The sequence below is a fragment of the Notolabrus celidotus genome, chromosome 10 (genome assembly GCF_009762535.1).
Source record: "Notolabrus celidotus isolate fNotCel1 chromosome 10, fNotCel1.pri, whole genome shotgun sequence".
NCBI lineage: Eukaryota > Metazoa > Chordata > Actinopteri > Labriformes > Labridae > Notolabrus > Notolabrus celidotus.
Window position 1 is genome coordinate 22125695 of NC_048281.1, and position 23505 is coordinate 22149199.

At 40.8% G+C, this 23505-nt stretch overlaps 2 protein-coding genes across 2 annotated transcripts; one reads left to right on the forward strand and one right to left on the reverse strand.

The window, feature by feature from the left end:
• The first annotated feature begins 779 nt into the window (after positions 1-779).
• LOC117820059 (GRIP and coiled-coil domain-containing protein 2) lies at positions 780-22417 on the forward strand. The gene is made up of 24 exons (XM_034693699.1): positions 780-981; positions 2222-2284; positions 2401-2485; positions 2598-2677; positions 2770-2874; positions 3002-3500; positions 3760-5678; positions 6477-6540; positions 6702-6802; positions 7541-7639; positions 8294-8413; positions 9360-9524; positions 9680-9784; positions 11854-12016; positions 12159-12259; positions 12498-12575; positions 12700-12837; positions 14784-14905; positions 15301-15477; positions 15572-15780; positions 17229-17456; positions 17794-17933; positions 20284-20485; positions 20687-22417. Exons 1-24 carry the CDS (start codon positions 976-978, stop codon positions 20758-20760), a joined length of 5043 nt encoding a protein of 1680 aa, XP_034549590.1. The 5' UTR covers positions 780-975; the 3' UTR covers positions 20761-22417.
• tmem223 (transmembrane protein 223) lies at positions 17943-19166 on the reverse strand. The gene has a single exon (XM_034693700.1). The coding sequence runs from the start codon at positions 18966-18968 to the stop codon at positions 18177-18179; it is 792 nt and encodes a 263-aa protein (XP_034549591.1). The 5' UTR covers positions 18969-19166; the 3' UTR covers positions 17943-18176.
• Positions 22418-23505: the final 1088 nt, after the last annotated feature.

Here is a 23505-nt window from a genome sequence, read left to right on the forward strand (position 1 = left end):
AGTGTGACGTAAAGAGGCGGGCTTTGAGTCTCCTAGCCAACAGCTGCAGTGTTCCCACAGGCAGCTGTGCCTCTCATTGGAAGACTAGTAATCTCAATATCTTCGAAATTGCCGCGTTAGAAAAAATGTCACCCCCATCACAGTGAGAGCACATCGAGAAATGAGCTATTCAGACTACACTTGTCTTTTGTACCAGGATGTAAACACGTTTATTTCTGCTGCAAAGATCGTCTTTTTCCCATTCATGTGTATGTGACTCCGGTACTTCCGGAGCCAGCCTCAAGCGGATCCTCGATGAACTGCAGCTTTTAACACTTCTGCATTGGACAATATTTTTAGACCGGAGGTTGCCGCCTGGGTGCAACTCAAATATTTCAACATTAACACATTAATTAGACGTTATAGTCATTATGGCCTTTAGAAACATGTTTTTTGGGGAGGTGGGGTAGTGCACTATAGGCCCCTGTGGCGCAGCCTAAGCTTTTGTCCTTAATGGCATTTTTATCCCCTTACATTGGTTTTACTTTTATACTTTAAGTAGTTTTGTAAAACCAGTACTTTTACACTTTTACTTGAGTAAAAAGCTTGAGTTGATACTTCAACTTCTACAGAAGTCTTTTAAAACCCTAGTATCTGTACTTCTACTTGGGTAATGAATGTGAATACTTTTGACACCTCTGATAAATTCTCGAGTGTTCCTTGGGCAAAAGAAAAAACAAACACTGGTCTCCTCAGCTTCAGTATCCTGTTGAATGTGTGACGTATATCATGCTGACGTCACATGGTTGACGTTTGCGGAAGCAGGTCGGCGCTCTAGCTTGTTAACTCGAAAACCAAAACAGAGGCTATGTTTTCGCTTTAAATCTCCAAGGAATCAAAATATAATTCAGACATCACTTCGAATCTCTGCGGTGGATTCATCAGTACATCTCTGTGTTTGTCAGAAGACTTTGAGGCAGCTAAACTTCGATAGAGATGGAGGTAAGTGTCGATTATTTAGCTTTAGCTTGTGTGCAATAACTTAGTATTTCCCGTTTGGTGTCTTAAAGAACGCTTGTAATGTATTGTTCTGCTGTTTGTAATAGTGGCACAAGCCAGCCATGTTTAATTCTGAAATTGAAAATAGGTCTGGTAACAGCAGCAGCCTGCAGCAGGTTCATCCGTCCATCATGTCCCGTGTACTCACCGACCTGCATTCCACGCCTCGCTCCTGAAATGCTCTGAATACCGAACACGAAGCTTTTTTGTTGCAAAACAGAAGATTCAATGAAGCTCCAACGCTGTTTTCTATTTAAACAACATGCATACAATATACAGTCAGCTCCCCGATTGGGTTGACATCAACGTAATAAGCAGCTCAGGCATACAATAGAAGTACAGTATGTCTAATTATCATATCTGATAGACTTATCAATCAGTCAATAACAATAATAATACTTTATTCATATAGCACTTCAATACAGGTAACAAAGTCCTTCACAGTGGGCAATAAAAACAAGAAGAAGTGCAAAGATAAAATGAACTGATAAAAAAATTAATGAAATAAAAACTTAAAAGCATTACAAACAGACCCTTAAAAACAGAGTTAAAATAGATAAAATCACACAATAAATGTTTTCCTGTAAAAATGTGTCTTGAGTAATGGCATAAAACAAGGGACTGATTCTGCAAGTCTGATCTACTCTGTCAGGCTGTTCCACAGTATATGAGCCCTGACTGAAAAGACCTGAAAAATCAAATAATCTTAAAATCAATAGAAGTACAGTATGTCTAATTATGTATAACCTATCTGATAGACTTCTCAATTAATCAAGACACTTTTACAAACATAGCAGGTCTAGATCATGCTCTATGTTAAATGATTAACAAAGACCTAAGATGCAGACAGGATATAATCCAGCCCCCTCTTACAGACAGGACTTATCTCATCTTAATCCACCATGAGCATTGCACCTTGCAGTATTCAGCAAGTTACAGCGGCAAGGGAAATCTTCCATTTAACAGACAGAAACCTCGAGCAGAACCAGACTCATGTTAGACAGCAATCTGCCTCGACTGTGTTGGGGTTGGAAAGAGGGATAGAAGAGAATAAGAGAGAGAGCGATAGTAGTGATGGGACGAATAGTAGTATTACTTACTATTCATTTAACTCATAGGTCGATTTGTTGCGATCTGTTTAGCCAGACTTAAAATTACTGCCTTTTCCCTTTCTCTGACACAGGACCCTGGTGGTACTGGACCAGAGTCTGTGGCTCCATCCCCAGCAAGTTCAACCAAGTCAAAGGTATTGCACATCTGCAAATGCACTATTGTTCCGGCTGGTGACATTAGATACAGTTTGTTGGATTTGTAATTGCTTCAATTTCTATCTGTTCTTTATTTTTATTTTTTTGTTCACAGCTGGACACATTGTCGAAAGATGACCTCATCAAGTTTGCAAAGAAGCAGATGGCTGCTATGCAGAAGATGAAGAGCAGATATGCAGGTAGACCGCTGAGCTATAAATACTATACTAAAAGCTTTTTTAAATTTTTGTTAGACACTTTGACTTTGTGGGCCAGTGCTATACACCTATGTGACTTTACATCTGTTTTTAGATTTGGAGAAAGAAGTTGAATCCCTCAAACAACAACCTAAAAGCAATAACCTCAGTTCAGATGACTCTACCCTGATGCAGGTTGGTGTTTTGGATTATATGTTTACAAAAATATTTTCCTATTAACCCTTTATTTTAATGCATGATGTGAATCATTTGATTATGTGCAATAGGAGCTGACAGAGAGGATGGATGCCTTACTACTGGAAAAGGCAGAAACTCAGCAAAGGCTTTCACTGTCCCGTAAGGATCTAGAGAAGACTAAGCAGCAAGCCAAGGTGAAGTTCATCAGTGCTTACTGAATGCTGTGAAACAGTTGTTATTTGGCCAGTTGTACTGAAATCAAAAGGGCTCCTCTGACCACTCTATGTATTAACATATGTAAAACAATGTTACTCTGTGCAGGATGAACTAGCAGCCCTGAAAGAGGAGCTAGACCATGTTTTAGAAGACCACCAAAAGAAGATCAAGATCCTTGAAAGCACTATTGAAGAATCCAGCAACAAACACCAAGAGGAAGTGGCTCGCTTCCAGAATTTACTAAAAGAAAGAGAAGAGATTGACCGCGAGAGGGAAAGTGAAAGAGAGAGGGAACGCCTGGCCGAACATACAAAAGAGAATTTTGAAGAAGTGCGACGTCACTTGGAGGCTCAACTCAAATCCCTCCGAGCCGAACTGGAGGCAGTCCAGGAGCAAAAATCACAGGAGATCGCAGAGGTGCAGGAGAGCTGCCAAAGGGAGTTGACAAAAGCCCAGCAGGAGGTGGAGAATCTGAAGGAGGAGCTGGCTCAGAAGAGTCTGCAGCATGAGGAGGAAATGAGGGCTCTGGAGGAAGACTGTGAAATGGAGAGAGAGCGTCTCCTGTTGCTCCACGAGGAGCTGACAGAGCAGCTTGCTCTCAAAGGTACAACAGCAGTCATTTTATGATAAAGGTCAAATCAGGAGTTGAATCTGTTACTGTAAAGGTTGCACAATATGTTCTGTAGGTGAATTCCTCTATGTATGCACAACCTTTTATTTATTTCATGAGGCCACCCAGTCCACAGAAGAGAGCATAGCTGGGTCAAACCTATTTTGACAGCAAAGCAGAATTTATTACCTTTATTAGATTATAAGACTTAAATTGAAATACATTTTCAGCTAATTTGACACCTGTTTTCCAGACAGCTACCTGCAGGATGTACAAGAGGAAGATGAGGAGCCAGCCCGTGGTTCTGGGATCGCCAAAATGCTGGAGCTGTCTGCCTGCAGTCAGGGTGACTCAAGCCCCGGTGATTTAGAGGAGACAGAGATTGGGAAACTGAAAGTAGCCGTGGAAGACCTTCAAGCCCAAAACACCATGTTCCAGGATGAACTCACCCTGCTCAGTAACGTAAAAGGTGAGCTGGAGGCTGAGCTGGAGAGAACTAGAGACGAGTTCCAGTTGGAGAGAGAGGAGCTTGAGTTCAAAATTGATGAACTGCAGATGAGCCGGGACGGTGCTCCCAACGAACAGGCCGTAACCCTGGACCCTGAGACACAAGACACCAGAGGAGAGCTCCAGCAAGTGAGTGAAGTTCACAAAGATGGGAAGAACCGTCTTGCGTCTGAATCCAAAGAGTCATCGATGTTAGCTGGGGACCAAAATCTACCAAATCCAGAGGAGCTCAGAGCTCAGTGTGAGGCTTTGACCACAGAGAGAGACTCTGCCTTGGCTGAGTGTCAACACATGAGAGAGATACTGCAAGGCTTTGAGACAGAGCTGGGTAAGAACACACAAGATTTTGTTCTCCAGTACAAAGCCATGAAGGAACAAAGTACAAACACTGTGAAGGAACTCCAAACCAAGATAGAAGAGCTGACCCAGGAAAAGGGTGAGGTGTTAGAGAGGATGACAGCGGTAACAGAGGAGAGGAACACTCTGGAGAAGAACATACAAGACCTGAGGCTTAAGCTCGAAGGTTCTGTAGGGGAGGACCAGAAACTTCGGTCCTCTGTCGAGGAACAAACAACTCTAGCCTGTGAGCTGAAGCAGTCTGTAGTGGAACTGACCAGGCAGAACGAGGAGATCCTCTCCCAGCTGCACATGAAGGAAAATGTGACTCAAGATCTAAAAGAGATGGTCAACATGTTGAGCGAGGAGAAGAATAAAGTGCAATCTCAGCTTCAGGACAGGGAAGAGGAGATGAAATGTCTGAAGGATGAGAAAACAAAAGAGATCCAGAGGCAGCTGGAGGAGAAGGAGAGGGAGGCACTGTTGTATAGAGAGGAGAAAGAGAAAGAGTTGACGTGCCTCAAAAAAGAGAGGGAGGAAGAAGTGCAGCATTTAAAAGAAGATAGGGAAAAAGTAGAGCACAGCATGAAAGAGGAAGTTGAAAGAAGGCAGGAGAAAATTAGTTCTTTGGAGATGACGAATACAGGCCTCTCCACTGAAAACGCTGACCTCCATAAGAAATTGGGAGACACTTCTTCTGGGCTTTCCAGGACCCAGGAAACAACAGAGCTTTTGGGCTCCAAACTTGCAGCCCTGGAGGCTCAGCTAGAGCAGGAGATGTCTGAGAAGCATGACAGAGAGGCAGACTTGAAGTCACTCGCACAAGATGCAGAGCAGGCCCGCTCCGCCATCAGAGCACTGGAGGAAAAACAAGGCGAGGTACTCCACAACACCAGTGAAGAAGCCGAGGAGCTCCGAGCACGCGTTGAGGAGCTGGAAAAGGAGAGGAGCCTGCTGAGGAGTAGTCTCGAGGAGGCTCGAGGAGAGGCTACAGTGGAGGAGGTGCAAAAGGAGCTCCAGGCTCGTATCACGGATCTGGAAAAGGAGAGGAACATGTTGCGAAACAACCTGGAGGAGGTGCTGAGTGACACCAAAGGGCTGCAGAAAGACCTGGAGGAAATGAAGGTGGCCAATGAGAAGGTTAGCACGGAGAATCAGAAACTTCAGGCCCAGATCTCTCTGATGAGTCAAGAAGGAGAAGAGAAGGAAGACGGGGGAGTGGACAGAGAGGGGGATACTTCGGAGAAAGAGATCACAGAACTCAAAGACCAGCTTACAGAGAAGGAAACTCTCATATCTCAGCTGAGGAGTGAATTGGCCGCCCTCCAGGTGAGTGGAGAACCCAATATCCCAGGTTCTGTACAACTGGTAGCTTTGGTCTCTCCTGGTTACAACCAAAACAACAGATACCTTTCTCTCTGTGAAGGTGCCTTTCTTATTACACCATTGGGAATTGTCTTAAAATGTCCTAAATTTGCACATAATGGACGCTAAGTTGTGAATTCATTTAAATACCTAACGTTTGTAGCTTACTTGTGATGCTTGCTTTTTTAGTGCTTTGAAAGGGCAAGCAGTTAAAAGACCTCAACTTGGTTTCAGTGGGACACTCTTGGGTAGTCAATTGGAACTATTTTTGAGTCTTAATTTACACAATTCTTAAATAAATTAATGAAATAGTATTAAGGGTAACTGATCAGTAAAGTAAATCTCTCTTGTAGCTTTTTACTTTATGCGGTTGTAATTTCTGTCACATGAAGTAGAGTGAAGGTAATCCACTCATCCTGAGATGCAACTCTAATAGAAAAAAAGTTAAATGTAAAGTTGGGAAAAAATATTTCTGTCATGAAAATGTTAAATGGGAGAAGGTCCAGGGGTAGACTCAGAACTCAGTGGAGGGATTATATCTCCCGCCTGGTCTGGGATCACCTCGGGATTCCCAAGGAGGAGCTGGAAGGTGTTGCTGGGGAGAGGGAGGTCTGGGTCAATTTGCTTGAACTGCTACCTCCGCGACCCGACCCTGGAAGCAAAAATGGATGGATGGATGGAAATGTTAAATATTTCTTAGAGTCCTGTAATAAACGGTATGTAATCAGATTTTTTTTCTTCCGTGTCTGTCATCTCTATCAGGAGGCTGCTGCTCAATCTGCTTCCTCGGATGAAAATGCAAACAGTGAGCTCACAAAGAAAATTGGTATGGGAGTGACTCTAAAGTAACATTTGGAACAATTTTATTTATAATTATCATCCTTCAAAAATCGACTTTAGTGTACCTGCTTTATGAGGAAGGTGATACACTCTTAGTTATATATTCAAAGTGTTACTCAGACTATGTCATTACTGCTACTTTTGCAGCTCTCCTGGAGAAAGGGCACAAAGAGAAGGATGAGAAGATGAACAAGATAAAGGCGGTGGCCATCAAAGCAAAGAAGGAAATGGACATCAGTAAGAAAGAGGTAAAGTGAAGTGTGACATTTTATATGGTTAATCCCAGTTTATTTTGTAACTGACTATGTGAACAAAGTGTATACTAGGGATAGACAGATTATCGACCTGGCTGATTATCGGCGCCGATATCCGGCATTTTGACGCTGGCGGCATGAGCCTTTTTTAAAAATCTGACGACCAATAAGAGATCAATTTAAAACTGGGTTATTTTGGCTCTGATGCAGCCGCGCTTCACTGTCTGCTGTCACTGCTCTGTCTCCAGAATTGTCACACCCACAGCATGGGTAACAGCCAATCAGCCAATGAGAAACTGCAGGGAGAAATGGAACGCAAGCTAGGCTACCTGTAATTTCTGCCACGTGATTTAGCAAATTTTTAAAGATTCTAACCCCAGCACTCACTTCTGTTTAGGTGTACGCTCCACTTGGATTTTTTTCAGCACTTTAATTTGCCGCCAGAAAGTCAGTTCATTTTTGCACTATTTACGGCCGCAACACAGACGTGCTCTTCCTCATGAATATCGGCTTCAAATATCAGTTATCAGCCTCCTCGTCTACTAATAATCGGTATTGGCCCTGAAAAAAACATATCGGTCTATCTCTAGTGTATACTAGATAAATGACATATTAAAGTGGTTAAAAAAAACTTGGAAACAATGAGTATTATCAATGACCTGATTATTCTTGCATTTTCTCTTCAGTGCTCAGATCAGTGATCATCCAAAACTTCCTCTACTTTCTTTTCAGGTTGAAACCCTCAAGGAGGAAGTGACATCTTTGAAAGCAGAGAGGAAGAAAGTTAGCAGCTCTATGAAAGACATCATCCATGGAGCTGAAGGCTACAAGGTTGGAGTGAAAACTACCAGAATATACACTTTAAGTTGTGTTGTTTCTGTTGTTATTTTTTACTTGAGTGTCTGACTACAAGTTACTGCCATGAAGATGTCACTGAAAGTTAAAGAACAACTCCAGGAACTATGGAACATGGCCTTTTCTACCTTGATGACCATGCACCATTCAGTTCACCCAACTGGCAAATGAATGACCGCACCATGGCTACAGGGCTGCTAATTTAAACTCTTATTTATCCATAAGTGCTTTCATTACAAACAGTTTTACAATGTGAATGTTTCTTTAAAATATGTGCTAAACGGCCTGCTTTTAGAGAGACAGTTTTAAATCCATTCAATCTTTAAACATCTGGTTAATTGTATGCATTGCTAATATGTTGCTAATTACTAAGAGGTAGCATAATTACTTGGAAACAGACTTTCTTTAAATGATGCTCCCAGATATCTCTTCAAACAGCCCCTCGACTGTACTGTGCTTTATGACTGTGTCTCCATTAGTGGAGAAGCCACTGTAGTGTTTCTAATGACAGTTTGTCCCATGCTCAATGTAAAAGCAGCTCATAACTGAGATGCATTGTGTTTACCTTTACCGAGCCTCCAGTAATGAATGAATATGTGTTTGTGTGGATGTGTTTTTGTGTGTGTGTAGAACCTGCAGATAGATTACGACAGTCAGACAGAGCAACTGGATAAAGAGAGAGAGAAGGCGGAGGCAGCAGAGAGACAGATTGCCGAGCTGACCAAACGACTCAGCAGTGCTGTCACACAGGTAACGCAGCTACACACTCACACCTTTAATACTAACAAACACACAAACTGCTCTCCCCCTCCAGTAAATCTACGCAGTGTCACTTTGTCAAGCAATACATCTCAACAGTGCTTCTCACATAACTCAGTTTTGTCTGATTTACAGTGAGTCGCTCTCTTCACCCAGCTCTGCCTGACAGACCAGCACCCACAAATAGCCTATCAGATGTGTCTGGGTGAGCTAGGGAGAAATTTTCTTCATATATACTGCTCTCCCAAGCTCATAACTGTTTCTCTCCAGTGAGAGAACAACGGGCCGGTAAATGGAGCGGAGTGGAACTTCCATCTGCTGTGTGCTTGTGCAACACTATTTTTCAAGGCCCAGGTTTATTCTTGTGTGTGTTCATTGGTCTCGAGGGGGTGGCAGACTGAAAGCTAGTCGGGTATCTTAGAGTACGTCTGGCAACTTCTGTTTACCAATCACAATTTCAGTGTTTGGCTGACAGATGATGGGGGGAGGTGGCTGCTGCTGCTGCTGCTGCTGCTGCTGCTGCTGCTGCTGCCACTACTGCTGCTGGTTCAGTGTTCCTTGCAGAGAAAGTCCTCCGAGTCTGCAGCTGTCAGTTTTGCATGAACAGTTTTTAAATGTGTCAAATGGTTTCTTGGGGTCTGGCGCATTTGCCTACATTTTCAGATAGAATATAGAATAATTAAAACAGCATCCTCTTAGAGAGGACTTTCTTTTCAGTGGAAGTCTTTTAAAAAGATAGAACAATAGTTCCAACTCCCAAAGCAGATGAATGTAACAGCCAATCTCACCACAACTGACACTTTTCAAAGAATGCCTCAATGGATTTCAGCCCTTATAAGTTCACCTTTATTTTATTGTTTTGGGGTTTTTCTTCAGTTGCCACCTTGGAGATGTATATTGTTGTGGTACAGTAACGTGAGTTTTTATGCCTTTCCAGAATGAGACTGTGAACAGTGAGAAAGAGGACCTGCGGGCCAGTATAGAGACTACAAGGAGCAACGTGTGGCAGCTCGAAGCCCAGAACCAGGAGCTGCAGAGACAGTCTGACCGTCTGGAGAAAGACCTAATCGCTGAGAGAGCTATGAAAGAGCAGAAGATCAAGGTAAGAATAAGAAGAGTTAGATAATCTCCACTCTGTACTGATCATTGGCCCTGTCAGCTGTTGAGGTTGATAAAGAAAAATGAAAAAAGAAATGAAATATACAGTCAAATATACATACTGGGTTCCCTTGTGTATTTGTTTCCTTGCTCCACCAGGACTTGTCATCTGCCACAAAGGAAGTAGAAGAGCTGACAGCACAGCTACGTAAGCAGCAGCAGCAGTCTCAGCAGACTGCCCAGGAGCTGGAGCAGCTACGCAAGGTACACACACACGCACGCACACTCTCACAAACACACAGCCTCTCAGACACTAGTGTCTCCGAGGGCCTGTCCAGTCAAACGACTGGATTGGTGATGGCCGGCCTGCAGCTACAGATAGAAAGAAAGCAGCTCTTGCCCACAGGACAGGAGCTTCTGTTACTTTTCCATTAGTGGAAGGTTTCATAGTACAGCAGTGAACATGGAAACTGCCCAGAGGCATGACTTTGTCATTTTTCCACTTACTAAGACAGCCCTACAAACTATAGCTTTCTTGAGTTACAACCTGATTGTGAGAGAATAGAAAAAAAAGAAAAAGAAACATTTGGTCTTCTCTTTATTTTTTTTGCAGATAGAGCTTGTTATCAAATGTAAGATATGATACAAGTAGACTTACATCATTAAAGGAGGTATATTTAAGTTACGTATTATTATAAAATATTTCAGTAACAGTAAATAAATGAAGAGTCATATTTTCTCCAAACTTCGCTGAAGTGATACAATGGGTACGACATTGTATCACTTATTATATGATAAAATGTCACATTTTACATTTATATACAATACATTATAGACAACAAACTTATACATTTTACAACATTTTTATATACTGTAAATCCTCCAATATAAACCAAGACCTTTGTGCTTTTACTGCCGAAGGTACCAGTTCTTCTATATGAAGCAGGCTTGTATTAGAGGCAGGCCTTTATTTTAAATTCTCATTGTTGGAGAGGTATTGTTCATATTTTAGTACAATGTAAAAGCCTGGTTAACAAATGGATGGTGCAGCTTGTGTTTCCACTAAACCCGTGCAAATGAGCCAAAAGACATGGTCTAATTCACAAAGCACGTGCGAAGGGTTTAATTCTCTACACACTGCGCTGCCAAGCAAATAGCATCTCTGTGCACCAGTGTTGTTTGCATGCACTTAACTGAGTCACGCTCCATCTCTTCGTGATCAAGACAACGATTGTTCCCTTGGATGACCAAGAAGTAATATTACTGAATATATATTAATTGCTAACTTACTCCAGGAAGTAAGCTGGTTATTAACTGTGAAATTTGTCACATCTGTCTTATATTGACTCAGCAGTAAAATGGTAAGGGCTTTCCCTTTCCATCCAGCTAATCATTTATGTGGATAGAATTTCAGGCCATCAGGATGAGAGCACAGAGCGCAGCTTTGAGCAGCAGAGAGTGGAGATGCTAACAGTTCATCTCGGTCATAATAAAACTGGAGCAAACTGCACAGAGAGGGCCTGTGATGTAGCTCAAATCTGGCATTGTTTTTTATTTTTTATTTTTTTAATTAGCATTTTTCAAGATTGTTACATAGAGTTAGTCAAACGAACAAAAGAAAAAAGAAAAATAAACAAGACAGATGGATAAAGTAATATACAACAAACCAATGAAAAGGATAATAATAATAATAATAATAATAATAATAATTATAATAATAATAATAATAATGATAATAATGATAATGATGATGATGATGATAATAATAATATTAAATAAAAGTAAAATAATAATTAATTTTCAATAAGAATGCAAATTACATGGAAATAAGAATTACATTGAATTTTGATTGACTTCTTACACTTGTAAAGTATGGGGATTTATTACCATTATTAGTGGTCGTGACATCCAAGGGGGCTTAATTCATATAGTTAATGCAGCGAGTCGATACATATTTGAAAATAGACAAGGTGTACACCTGTGTACAATTTCATGTGTATATTAAGTGTTGAAATCTGGCATTGTTATAACTGAACAGAGCATATAGCTAGTGCATGACAATCCTGAACTCACCAATTAGTTGCTCTCTGTAATAGAACTATGAAGTTCTCCAGTTAATAATTGTAAGCCGGCCTTTATTCACTTGTAAAAGCTGTGATCCTAGTCATAATAGGAGGCCTGGAATACTGGTCTTTATTAGAGGATTTACAGTATTTAAAAAAACTTTATAAACATTTTGAATGCAGATCAGGTTAGGTTTTAATTTTTTTTTTTTTATAAAATTCTGAACTTACTGATGGTGAGATGACTTAGCATGTTGAATCTGCCTCTAGGAGGCACAGCAGAGCTCCCTGATGGACATGGAGATGGCGGACTATGAACGGCTGGTGAAAGAACTCAATGCCAAACTCGTCTATCAAGATGAATGTACTGAAGAGTTAAAGGCCCAGATAAACACACTTACCCAGAAGGAGAACACTCTCAAAGAGGAAATTGGTATGTATAAGAGGTTTGGATAAAAAAGCTGTTATTCAGTGCACAGATTAACACATCTATAATTTGTATATTGACAGCTAGGGTTGGCTTATCGGTGTGTCTCTGTGTGACTGTGTGTCTGTTTTGTTATTTTGGTCTCCAGAGTCTTTGAAGTCCCAGATGGACCAGGGGGAGGAGAAGACCTCCAAGATGAAACAGCTGCTGGTGAAGACCAAAAAGGACCTGGCCGATTCCAAGAAACAGGTCTGTTCTGTGTGTCTGCTGTGTGTCAGTGAGTGTGTCTCAGAGGATTTCCTAAGACTGTGTGTAATATGTAACATCACTGTCTGATGAATGTAAATAGTCTTATGCAGCCAAGTGTGGCATGATTGTGGGGGAGGCCTTGAAGATGTTGGGAACAGTTAATCGTGTCTTGCCATGTTTTGGAATATGTGCAATGCATTTACATCTTCACCGTGTGTGTGTGTGTGTGTGCATGCAGGAAAACTCCCTCATGATACAGCAGGCCTCTCTTAAAGGAGAGCTGGAAGCTAACCAACAGCAGCTAGAAAGCTCAAAGGTAACATAGACACTCACCAGCAAAAATGGTTTAAATCCTCTCTGTTGATGAAATATAGTTATACAAATCAACATCTCAGTCCAACACAAGCCACATATTACAGTGTGTGTCGTTGTGTGTTAAGATCGAGATGTGTGAGCTGACAGCTGAGCGCCACCGTCTGAGGGAGCAACTGAGGTCTACTTTGGAGCAGCAACAAAGAACCAGCAGCTCCCTGCAGCAAAGGATCAACAACCTGCAGCAGGAGAGAGACACTGCAAAGGTAGACACACACAAACAAACGGATTACATTTTTCCATTAGACTATTTTTGATATCAATCTTTCAATAATTAATGGCTAATTAGCCTCAAGCACATGTTTTGCCTGGGTTTTGGCTCACAAAATGTCAATTATATATTTTTAGGGCCCGAGCACCGACAAGGTCGGTGAAGGCCCTCTTGTAATTTTATAATTAGTAATTTTATTGAGTTTTTGGTTTTTTTTAAACAAGAATTATGAACAACAAAGACATAACAAATAAAATGGCCTATGACAACATCAGATAAAATAAGTAAATATGCAAATAAATGAAACAAAAAAAACAAATAATACTAATAAATAAAAATAATAATAAAAAATAAAAAAAATAGGTTGGCAGAAAACAGTGGGCATTTACATTTACGTTTTCATTTACATATTAAGGGAAATTACCATACATTCTTCACAGGGTAACATTGCTTCCCCCAGTCTTAAAGTCACTGAAGCTGTCACATTGTTCTTTAATCATATTGTTTCTGGAGTTTAATTTCCCCAACATCTTCTCACATGAAGCAATTCCTGTCATTTGCTCCCTCCACATTTTCACAAAATGTCAATTATAAAAATGTTTTTGCAAAATAATTTTCTATGAAATGACTAATCAGTTAATCTTGTTTCTGCAGCTGTATAAGATGTGACTGGGATTTTTTAGATGCTGGGGTTCAATATTTTTCTGTAATTACATAAACGTTATCAATCAATCAATCAATCAATCAATCAATCAATCATTATTTGTATAGCACCAAATCACAACAAACATTATCTTAAGACGCTTTTACAAACATAGCAAGTCTAGACCATACTGTTAAATTATAAACAAAGACCCAACATCAGGACAGGATAAGATCCAGTGACCTCTTACTGACGGGTCTTATCTCATCCTAATCCACCATGAGCGTTGCACCTCGCAGTATTTAGCTAGTAACAGCAGCAAGGAAAAACGTCCTTTTAACAGGCAGCAACCTCAAGCAGAACCAGACTCATGTTAGACAGCCATCTGCCTCAATTGAGTTGGGGTTGTAAAGAGGGATAGAGGAGATTCAGAGAGAGATAATAGTGATGAGATGGATAGTAGCAGCTGGAGTCTGGAACGTCCACAGCATAACACAAGTTATATGAAAATCTTTTCCTAGCTTAAACACAATCAACTTATATTTGTCTTAAATAAAAAGAAGGGATTATTTCAGCAAAAAGTAGAAGAAAAAAACACATGGAATGTGCCTGCCTGCAGAGTACTGTGTTTTTTTAATGCACCGTAAATCAAATACATACCTGTAATTAACTAACACATCTGTAGCATTTTGCTAACCGTCCTCTCCACTAAACGGTATCATCCAATAGTCTGTCTTCAAGTGTGATGACATTTCAGTCAATATCTATTGTAACTGAAAGAGCAGCTTTATGGACTTCAAAGGGCTGGAGATGCTGTTGATGTTAAACTGTGCTCTGTTTAACTGAGTGGTGTTTGTGACATGCTGTTCACCCCAAGTATTTTACTCCTCCTCAAACCCCCATTACCTTGCTCTTTGTATTTGTCAGTCAGCGCATACTTAATCCTGCCCTTGTGATTTCTCATCTCGCTGTGGTCTCCTTTATGAGACGTGACTTGAGCGAGGTTGGTGAGTTTATATGCAGCAGTGGACCGGCAAAGAACAATTAGAGATAATGGGAGACAAGTCACAAGATGAAGCAGAGTGATGATAATGTAATGCACTGTTTAAATATACATGGTTGAAGTAATGAACAGTTACATACCACAAGTGTTTTACCTGTTGATCTCAGCTAAATGAGATCCTTACAGCTGATTTTGAATCCTTGGATTGGTCAAATTAAGACCATGAGTGTGAGAGTTTCATCAAGTGAACATGTTTTATAAATGTATTGTTTCTAAATATTTGTGTTGTTTCTAGGCTGAACTTATGGCAACAGCTGGGGAGTTTGAGAGTTACAAGGTGCGTGTCCACAATGTGCTCAAACAGCAGAAGAGCAAAACCACTGCTCTGAATGAGGGAGACTCCAGCAAACTAGAGAGGTAAGGACAACACTTGTGAGAAAAAAAGTGCACAATAAAGGGAGATGCAGGGAGGCATTCAGGGTAAATGGATGTTGATGTTTGAGGGATGTAATCTACAGTGAACAGTGACACATTGATTGAGTCTATAGCTAACTGACCATGACACAAGAAAAAAATGAATTAAGGGATTTTTTAAGTAGATGAAAGGCTGAACAATGTTTTTTAGATTACAAAAAGACATAAACAACTATTGCACAGCATGGTCTTTCACAAATATTCAAACAGAAGGTGGGCTAAATGTAACACATCGCACTAGAGAGAATTTGAACACCAATTGGCAGCATGTGTCAGTCAACACTGTAAAAATGATGTGTAAATGTAATGGAAATGCAATGTGTGTTTGTGTGTGGCAGGGAGCAGTTGTCTTCTCAGGTAGAACAGCTGAGGTCTAAGCTGGCAGAGAGTCAGCAGAGCCTCCTGAGCAGCACAGCAGATCTGCAGCAGCTCCAGACTGATCACGACACTCTGCTGGAAAGACACAACAAAATCCTTCAGGAGACCATCAGCAAGGAGGCTGAGCTCCGTGAGAGGTGTGAGAGAGATCTTGGCGTCGTCTAAAATGTTTCATACTACCATGGTTATGTAGAGTATGATCTCTCATAAACCTTATTTTTATGCATCCAGGCTTATGTCAGTGCAGTCGGAGAACGTTGGCCTGCGGTCAGATCTGTCCCAGGCTCAGGCCGACCTCTCCTCCCAGGCTGAGGCTCAGCGGCAGTCATACAGGGAGCAGCTGAGGAAGCTGCAGGACGACCATCGGGCTACTGTGGAGACCCTGCAGGGCCAGCTGACCCGGGTTGAGGAGCAACTCTTTCATCTGCAGAGCCAGAGCAGTAAGCATGGAGGCAAAGTTGATCCAGATAAACCAATCACTTAATAAGTACCTGATTATGTACGTTAAGCAGCATTGCAAATCAAAAGTATATGAAAATCCTATATGGCTAGCAGCAGGATGATCCAAAAGAAAGGAGTGCTGCCGAAAGCTCAAATGGGTTCATGAATGCTGTCACAGAAAGAGATCCATCATAGTCTCAAGTGTTAAGAAGTTTGTTTACTCTGCTTTTCTTTGAGAGGAGTGATGAGAGAGAGAACAGAAGAGGTGGGTTATTGGTGTGTTTATCAGAAGGGTAGCCGTGGAAAGTCGTTGATCACCTCCCACACAGCTGCCCTCTGGAGTCAAACAGAAAATACACACATAGCAACGTGTGTGTGTGTGTGTTATTCTGTCACCTCATTACGGCCAGGTGTTGGCGTGGCTCCTCAGCTACGTCCCCGCCTCTCAGAGGGGCAAGCAGCTCACTGTGGCATCTGGAGAGACTCATCATTAGCAGCAAACGCATATGCAATAGTCCGGTGTATGCAGCCAATATTAACCCCTCCTGTGATTCAGATTTGAGCCTTTTTATCACATTTTCTATCTGTACTTATTTTTTTTTTAAAGAAGAAGATAAAATCATACAGAATATTCATATTCATTCCATCCTTCTACATGAAACCTGTAGAAGCTTTTGTTATCTACTCCCCTGTGTTGCTGACGCTCACAATGCTAACCTTTATTTGTGGTTTCTTTTACCTTTCCTGTCATAGCTTTCTTTTACCACTACAGCTTAATTGGCTGTAACAGAGATACATGTAATCTAAAATGTATGTTCTGGGCACCTCGCTCTTCATCCTCAGCAGGAGGATGAGGAGGAGTTTGCAGTGTCAGACTGGAGGTGGAATATGAAGGGAGTGGTTTGGTGTACGATGTTTTGGTTCTATTACAGGATCATTTATCACTCTTCTCTATTGTCCACCTACTCTCTTGAGGTCCTTACCCTTTCCTCTCATCCCTATCCACACACACACACACACACACACACACACACACACTAGCGTCTGCCTTTATGCCAGCTGAACTATGTAATGCCAGAGTGTGTCTGGTGCCCCCTCTTGTCATAAATAAGTAGCACACTGAGTTGCAACTTTTGATTAAGTTGAGGGGAATCTGTGCAGTTTGTTGAGGGGGTTGATCACACTGTTTCAGCAGGAAGAGTTCAGAGACGTTCTTTGACATGTAGGAATTAGGAAAAGACATATGTTGAACGGATTTTCTTTAGCTTTTGCACTACTGACTGGAAAACCCCCTGGCTGGAAGAAAGAGATCAACACACTTTATTCTAAATATAACAAATATGATAAAGGTTTATTTAAAGACAACACATTAAAGGTTGGTTTTTAACATTTTCGTATTAATCTCATTTTTAAAAATCCATCAACATGTCTTTCTACACTTTTTCAGGTTTAGGGTCAGTCCAGTCCAGCCGGAAGCCGCTCACATTAGACCTCCAGCGCAGAAACACCGATCAGAATCAGGCCGGTCTGCCTCTTATGACTCTCGCAGACCTCCAGTCTATGGCCAGAGAAGAGGGTGAAGGCATGGAGACCACAGAGACTGAGAGTCCTTCGCCTGCTCTTACACCCCTGCCTTCTCTGGAACATCTTCTCACGTCCCCGGACCCCAAACAAGGTGTGTCAGAAAGAACCTTGAATACAGTGTTTTTATAGTAAAAATAGCATGTACAATTCATTACCTGGTAGGAATTGGCATGCATGACACACACAATAGCAATCAAATTCAGAGGTAGAAATAAAATTTGGACTTAACTAATATGTTTGAGGAGTTTTTATCTGTGGTGAAAACTCCAAAGATCTTAGAAGAATAGCATATGCGTTTGTTTGTTTTTCCTGTTAATTAAATATGTAACAAATAGAAGATAAAATATTTGAGGTCAGAATCATAAAAAATAAATATGTATACCCATGACTAATATTCTCATTTAAAAAATGTTGTCTTTGGTCTGTAGAGCCATTTGTGTGGAATGTGGAGCCTACCAAAGCAGAGCTAAGTCAAAAGCTGAGCACAGCCACCCGTAGCATGGAGCACATGAACAGCCTCCTGCACGAAACTGAGGCCACCAATGCTGTTCTCATGGAGCAGATCACTGTACGTATATTTAATTACCAGTACACACATATGAGGAAAACACAGACTTTTTTCAGTTGTGTTCTTTATTCTCAGCATATCATGTTTGTGATTAGACATGAAGTGATCTAAAGAGTTCACTTTTGATGTAATGGTTCAAAAAAATACAATCAAGCAGATACTGAAGTCAAGCTTTGGAGTCATGTAAAGTCTCATCTGTGGATCAATGATGCATTTAGTGGTAAAACAGGTATGGTCCAGAACTTAAAAGGCCCTGTAAGCTCCAACAGTGATATCAAACAGTCTAGTGTTGTTCACAGTCCCGTCTTTGTCCAGGAGATAATAGAACTTGTGTCCTTTGACCCTGAGAGGGATGAATGAAGGGGACTCCTGTCTGTGAGCATGGCAGGCCACCTGCGATAGAGGGACTGTTATTCTCCGACCTCGTCCTGGTCCCAAAGGTGACTGTGTGGTCACTGTCACCATTTTCCCACCTTGGTGTAAAACTACCTGGCTGACAGAGCGCCGACAATACAAGACCGCGAGCCCGACTATCCAAGCCCCTATAGCAAGACACCCCGCGGTGAAGCCGTACCTCCAGGCGCTCGACCCCAGGTTCATCTCAAAGCTCCACATCCCAGCGAGCTCGAATGTGGTTGCAACCTTGTCTTTCTCTTTCACCGAAGAAGCTCTTGTATCTCTTAGCCCGTGGAAAGCGAAATGGCCCAGGTACGTCCAAAATAGAAACTGGCCGCCACAGAAGACGGACAGGAGCCGGAAGAAGCGGGTCCTGTCGTGCTGGAACAGGGTGACATCTCTGGGGGGCTGGACGGAGGAGCCGAGGCTGCGGCGGGGAACCAGCTGTCTGTGAGCGGTCCCGAAGTGACTTGTGTGGCTGAACAGCCTGCAGCACAATCCTGTTATGCTAGTAGACCTGATCACTTCGTTGGACCTGCCCGGAACACAAACAACACTGACTTTTTGCAGAGTAGTTACGTGTCGAAACTGTGCCGAGAAACACGTCAGTGTCCCGCGGAGAAACCGTTCTAACCCCATGTTTTACGTAAATAGTTATTAATAGTATTTCAACACTTGCAGAGTTTCTAAGAACTACAATTTTAAACGTTTGGTATCGCTGTCACAACTCCATGTCTAATGTTCTTTGCCTACATTCTACAAGAGTAAAGAGGGCGCCGCCATACTTGCTTTGGCTTTGCCTGACGTAAGGCATTCAGCTACGGAAAGCTGTGCTGACCAAAAATCATTTACGCGCGCTTATTCATCGGCACTAGAGATGGGATTTATGGCTCTTTGAAGGGAACCGGATCTTTGGGAGCCGATCCTTTCAGAGAGCCGTTCAGAAGACTGGCCCTTTGGCTCATTGTTATATTTATTTATTTTTTAGAAGTCAACCAGGGGTAACTCGTTTTTATCAAGGAAGCAATCACTGGTAGCAGTTATAAGATTTGGATCAGAATAATTCAAACTTACATATCCCGCCAATATATATGTATATATATATATATATATATTCTATTGGTGGGAATTATTCTGAAATATTGATTATAATTTAATTTGGCATTGTAAACATTCTATAAGATGGAGCCATGTCCGCATGCTTCGACAGTGAGACCACTATTTTGAATTTTCCCTCACCTAAAAAACTTTGTGGCACTATAAAAACTACGCAGGCTACAGATAACTTCCATGTAAAACAACTTAACAGTAAAATCTTCCACACAAGAACATTTTAATAATACAGAATACAATATAAAAAAATAATAAATAAGAATAGATATATATGTATATAAAAAATATAAATACAACTAGATTAAAAATTAGGACATTATAAAAACGTGAATGCAAAACAATAACAAAGTGTAGACAATAAGTGAACAAAATACTCATGGGGCACGCAGGTGACGCATAAAGGCAGCGTGGGCAATCTGCATATAAAAACGGCTCCCAAATGAACGGCTCGCAACTGCGAATCGGTTCTCATCGTTCACTTAAAATAGCCGTTCAAAAGACCGACTCGTTCGCAAACGTCACATCTCTACTCAGCACACTATAAAGTCAATATATCTTTTTGATTTCCATCCCTTATTGCAACAATTCTTTTAAATATTATGTAAGTACACATTACAGAAAAGCTTCTGAAAGAATGTACTCTGATGGCATCACATTCTTCAATTGAAACAAGGTATGACAGAAATTAATTAAATTACTCTCTCTTTTGTGAATCTCTGTAGATTTCAGAGATTTAGGTGCGCAGATCGCCATGCAAATTATGTGACGTTTACAATGTTAAAGGGGAATTTCGTGTCAAAGCCCCATTTTTTTTAATTTGCTGATGTGTTCTGTCCACTAGTTGTTGAAGAGTGAGGTACGTCGTCTGGAGCGAAACCAGGAGAGAGAGAAGAGTGTGGCCAACCTGGAGTATCTGAAGAATGTCTTGCTGCAGTTCATCTTTCTGCAATGTGGCAGCGAGAGGCAAGCCCTTCTCCCTGTCATTCAGACAATGCTGCAGCTCAGTCCAGAAGAGAAAAGCAAACTGGCTGCCATCGCACAAGGTATGAACTTTTTATGCTTTGGGTGTCACTATAGAGCCTATTAATCATCATATTCACAACCATATTTATTCTGTTTAACCAGATTTTACACACTTTTCTGTACCCATCTTTTTCTCTCCTTGTTACTGAGAGTGCTACGGGATGGACCCACGGTAATGTGTTCATATTTTTAACCAGGTTCTCCTTTTTGATTTCCTGCAGGTCAGGAAGAAGGATCTGTTAACCGGGGCGCAGGCTGGAGCTCCTATCTTCACAGCTGGTCTGGGATTAGATAGACTTAATAATCAACCGACCCAACAAACCAGAAACAGTGCTAACATGTAACAAAGCCTTTTCTTATGAAAGCCATTACAAAGCAGTAATGCTGCAAGTTTGAAATTGTGTCAGAAGACAAAGAAAGAGAGGACAAATGGGGCACTTACAAACTTTTGGGCACACATAAGAAGGGACAAGGATAAGAGTGAGGAGGGTTTGAAGTAGAGGTGAAACTGAAATCTTGACATGATGACTGATTTTGAGTTGCAGTGCAATAGTTACATTGGTCTCTTATGAATGAAAATTCAACTGTGACACATGTCTGACTTCCTTACTCTTAATATTGATGCCTGTATTTATAACATATATCAGACATGCGGGTGATATGTCCTTGAAGGGGATTAAAGGCATTATAAGGCACTATTAGCACTATTTAAAAATTGTAGCTGATATGATTAATAATGTGTATATTGTGTAGCAATGAAAACAAGGTGTAATGTGTATGAGGTGCACACATTCAAAGAGGAGGGAATAATCATGGGGATAGCAGTGTGGTTAATGAGAGTACTTGAAAATGATTTTCAGATTAAATGAGTATAGCAGAGGCCTACAGAAAATAACTATAAACACGTTTCATTCCTTTACAAACTGTTATCAAGGGCATATGTAAGTGTTTAAGATTATCGAGTGTGCTTTGACGACCTTAAAAGTAAGATTTCCATGCAACATGCCAGAGACACCGGAGATGACTTGATCTCTGCTTTTATTTTTAAGCACAGTAGTTATAAAAAAGCAGCACTAGTAATGGGCTTCAACAGCTAACCCTCAGGTGTGGCAGTGGCGGCTTCTACGATGTCAGATGTACCTGACAAACATGGCTGAAGTGATCGTAAAAGATGATCTGATTTTTGATTGGTTTAGCAGTTGTTCACTAATACCTCATGTTCTGAAATCAGTAGCAGTTATGCTTTCTTGAAATTTGACTCAGCATATCCTGTAGTGTTGGTTGGTTTGTGTTTTTCTTCTGGTCTTAGTGTAATTTGTTGTAACTCTTGTACTGATTGCTATCTAATAGCTACTTTCTGAATGGTTTCTGATACTGATTGATTTTATGGGTTTTGTGCTGTTGTTTAATCACTGAACATGAAAGATTTGTTGCCAGTCTTGTTAAAGGAGGGCCATGACAGCAAGTGCACCCAGCCCTGCTGAAGTATCCTTGGGCGAGACTATTAACTGGACCCAATGGTGCTGCTTTTTGCAGTGTCCGACCATGACCTCTGACCTTTTAGTTGAGGTAAAAGGGAGGGATGATTTCACACTGAAATCCCCCTCCCTGCAAAGCACACATCCACACAGGTTTCCATTGCACAAATACAAGATTTGCTCTCATCCCAACATTGAATGAAGATAACTGTTGATTATTTTCTCATTCCAGTGGCAGCTTTCGGTTATTCCTTCAGCATAAGTGAATGTATTTTTATCTTAGGCTTTTATATTTATGATGAGGTCAACAGAGGCTACAAGAGATTACAGCAGCTATCACTTTTGACATGTATAACAAAGGCTGGGCATTTACATTATGTAAACTACTTCAGAGTGAAACGACTCATTTCAGATGAAGATCTTTGTGGTTATGTTCAAATGCTAACCAAAATAAAGCTGATATGTATGAGAATTCTCCTGTTTATGTTGCAGTTAATTGTACTGAGTAATTCTTTGTTTGTCTTTTTTTTTATTTGAAAGATCATAAGAAATAATGAATAAGGAATGTAGGTTTTTTATTTTTTTTCAAATAAATCACTCATTTATTTTTGCTTGAGAATTAATGTATGTTTCTTAGCAGTTCAGAGAATACAGGATATAAATGATCAACATGACAAAGTTAACAATGTAAGTGTCCCCACTTAATATCCTATTTTTAAATCCTTAATATGAATGACTGATAGCTATATCAGATGTCTGTTTGTGGCGTTTCCTGTGTATCCATGTTTAGATTCATATCTTGCTATAGAAATGTTCATCCTTTTTTAAGGAGGGAAAGGGGTGGACTGGCTTTCCTTTTAAGGACATTTATGTGGTTTCCAGAATCATGACGCATTTAGAGGAGGAAACAACAAATAATAGCTCTGTCTGCTACTGGAAGGAAAGGTTATTATACCTCCCTGGAGAACAGCACTAATGTAACAGCTACCTTTTATGAAATGCATTTAGTCACTAAAACTGATTTGTTTTAATTTAAGCAGGGGGGGGTCAGTAGAAACAAAAGCAGTAGGAGTAGCTAAGATGAAGTGTAATTATCAAATGGGTCTGTAAAAACCTGCTGATGGCTCAAACATTTTAACTTTAAGCAATACTATCTGTAGGAGATGATCCCTTTACACTTTTGTCCAACTTATGTGGAGTTTAGAGTAGCCTACTCAGAAAAGTCACACAATCTAAATATCCATACCAAACTGATGCTTCATGTGTGAATAGGATTAGATTTAAGTGGATGAAGGCTAAGTAGCCAGCATCGGTGCATCAAAATGTAAGTTTAATCTGTTAAGAATTGATGATTTTACCGTTTTCTAGCTGTAAAACCCAAATAATGAGTTTCCAGCGGTGAAAACTCAGTGTAAAAGAAAGCTGCAACAGATAGACAGAAAAACTGCAAATTGACCCATTGGTTTTCAAAATAAAAGCGCTAAGTTTCATATCTGGCTGTTTTTGTAAGTGACTTGTAACCTGTCTCCACAGAACTTAGCCCACCTGCTCCCAAAGCACAT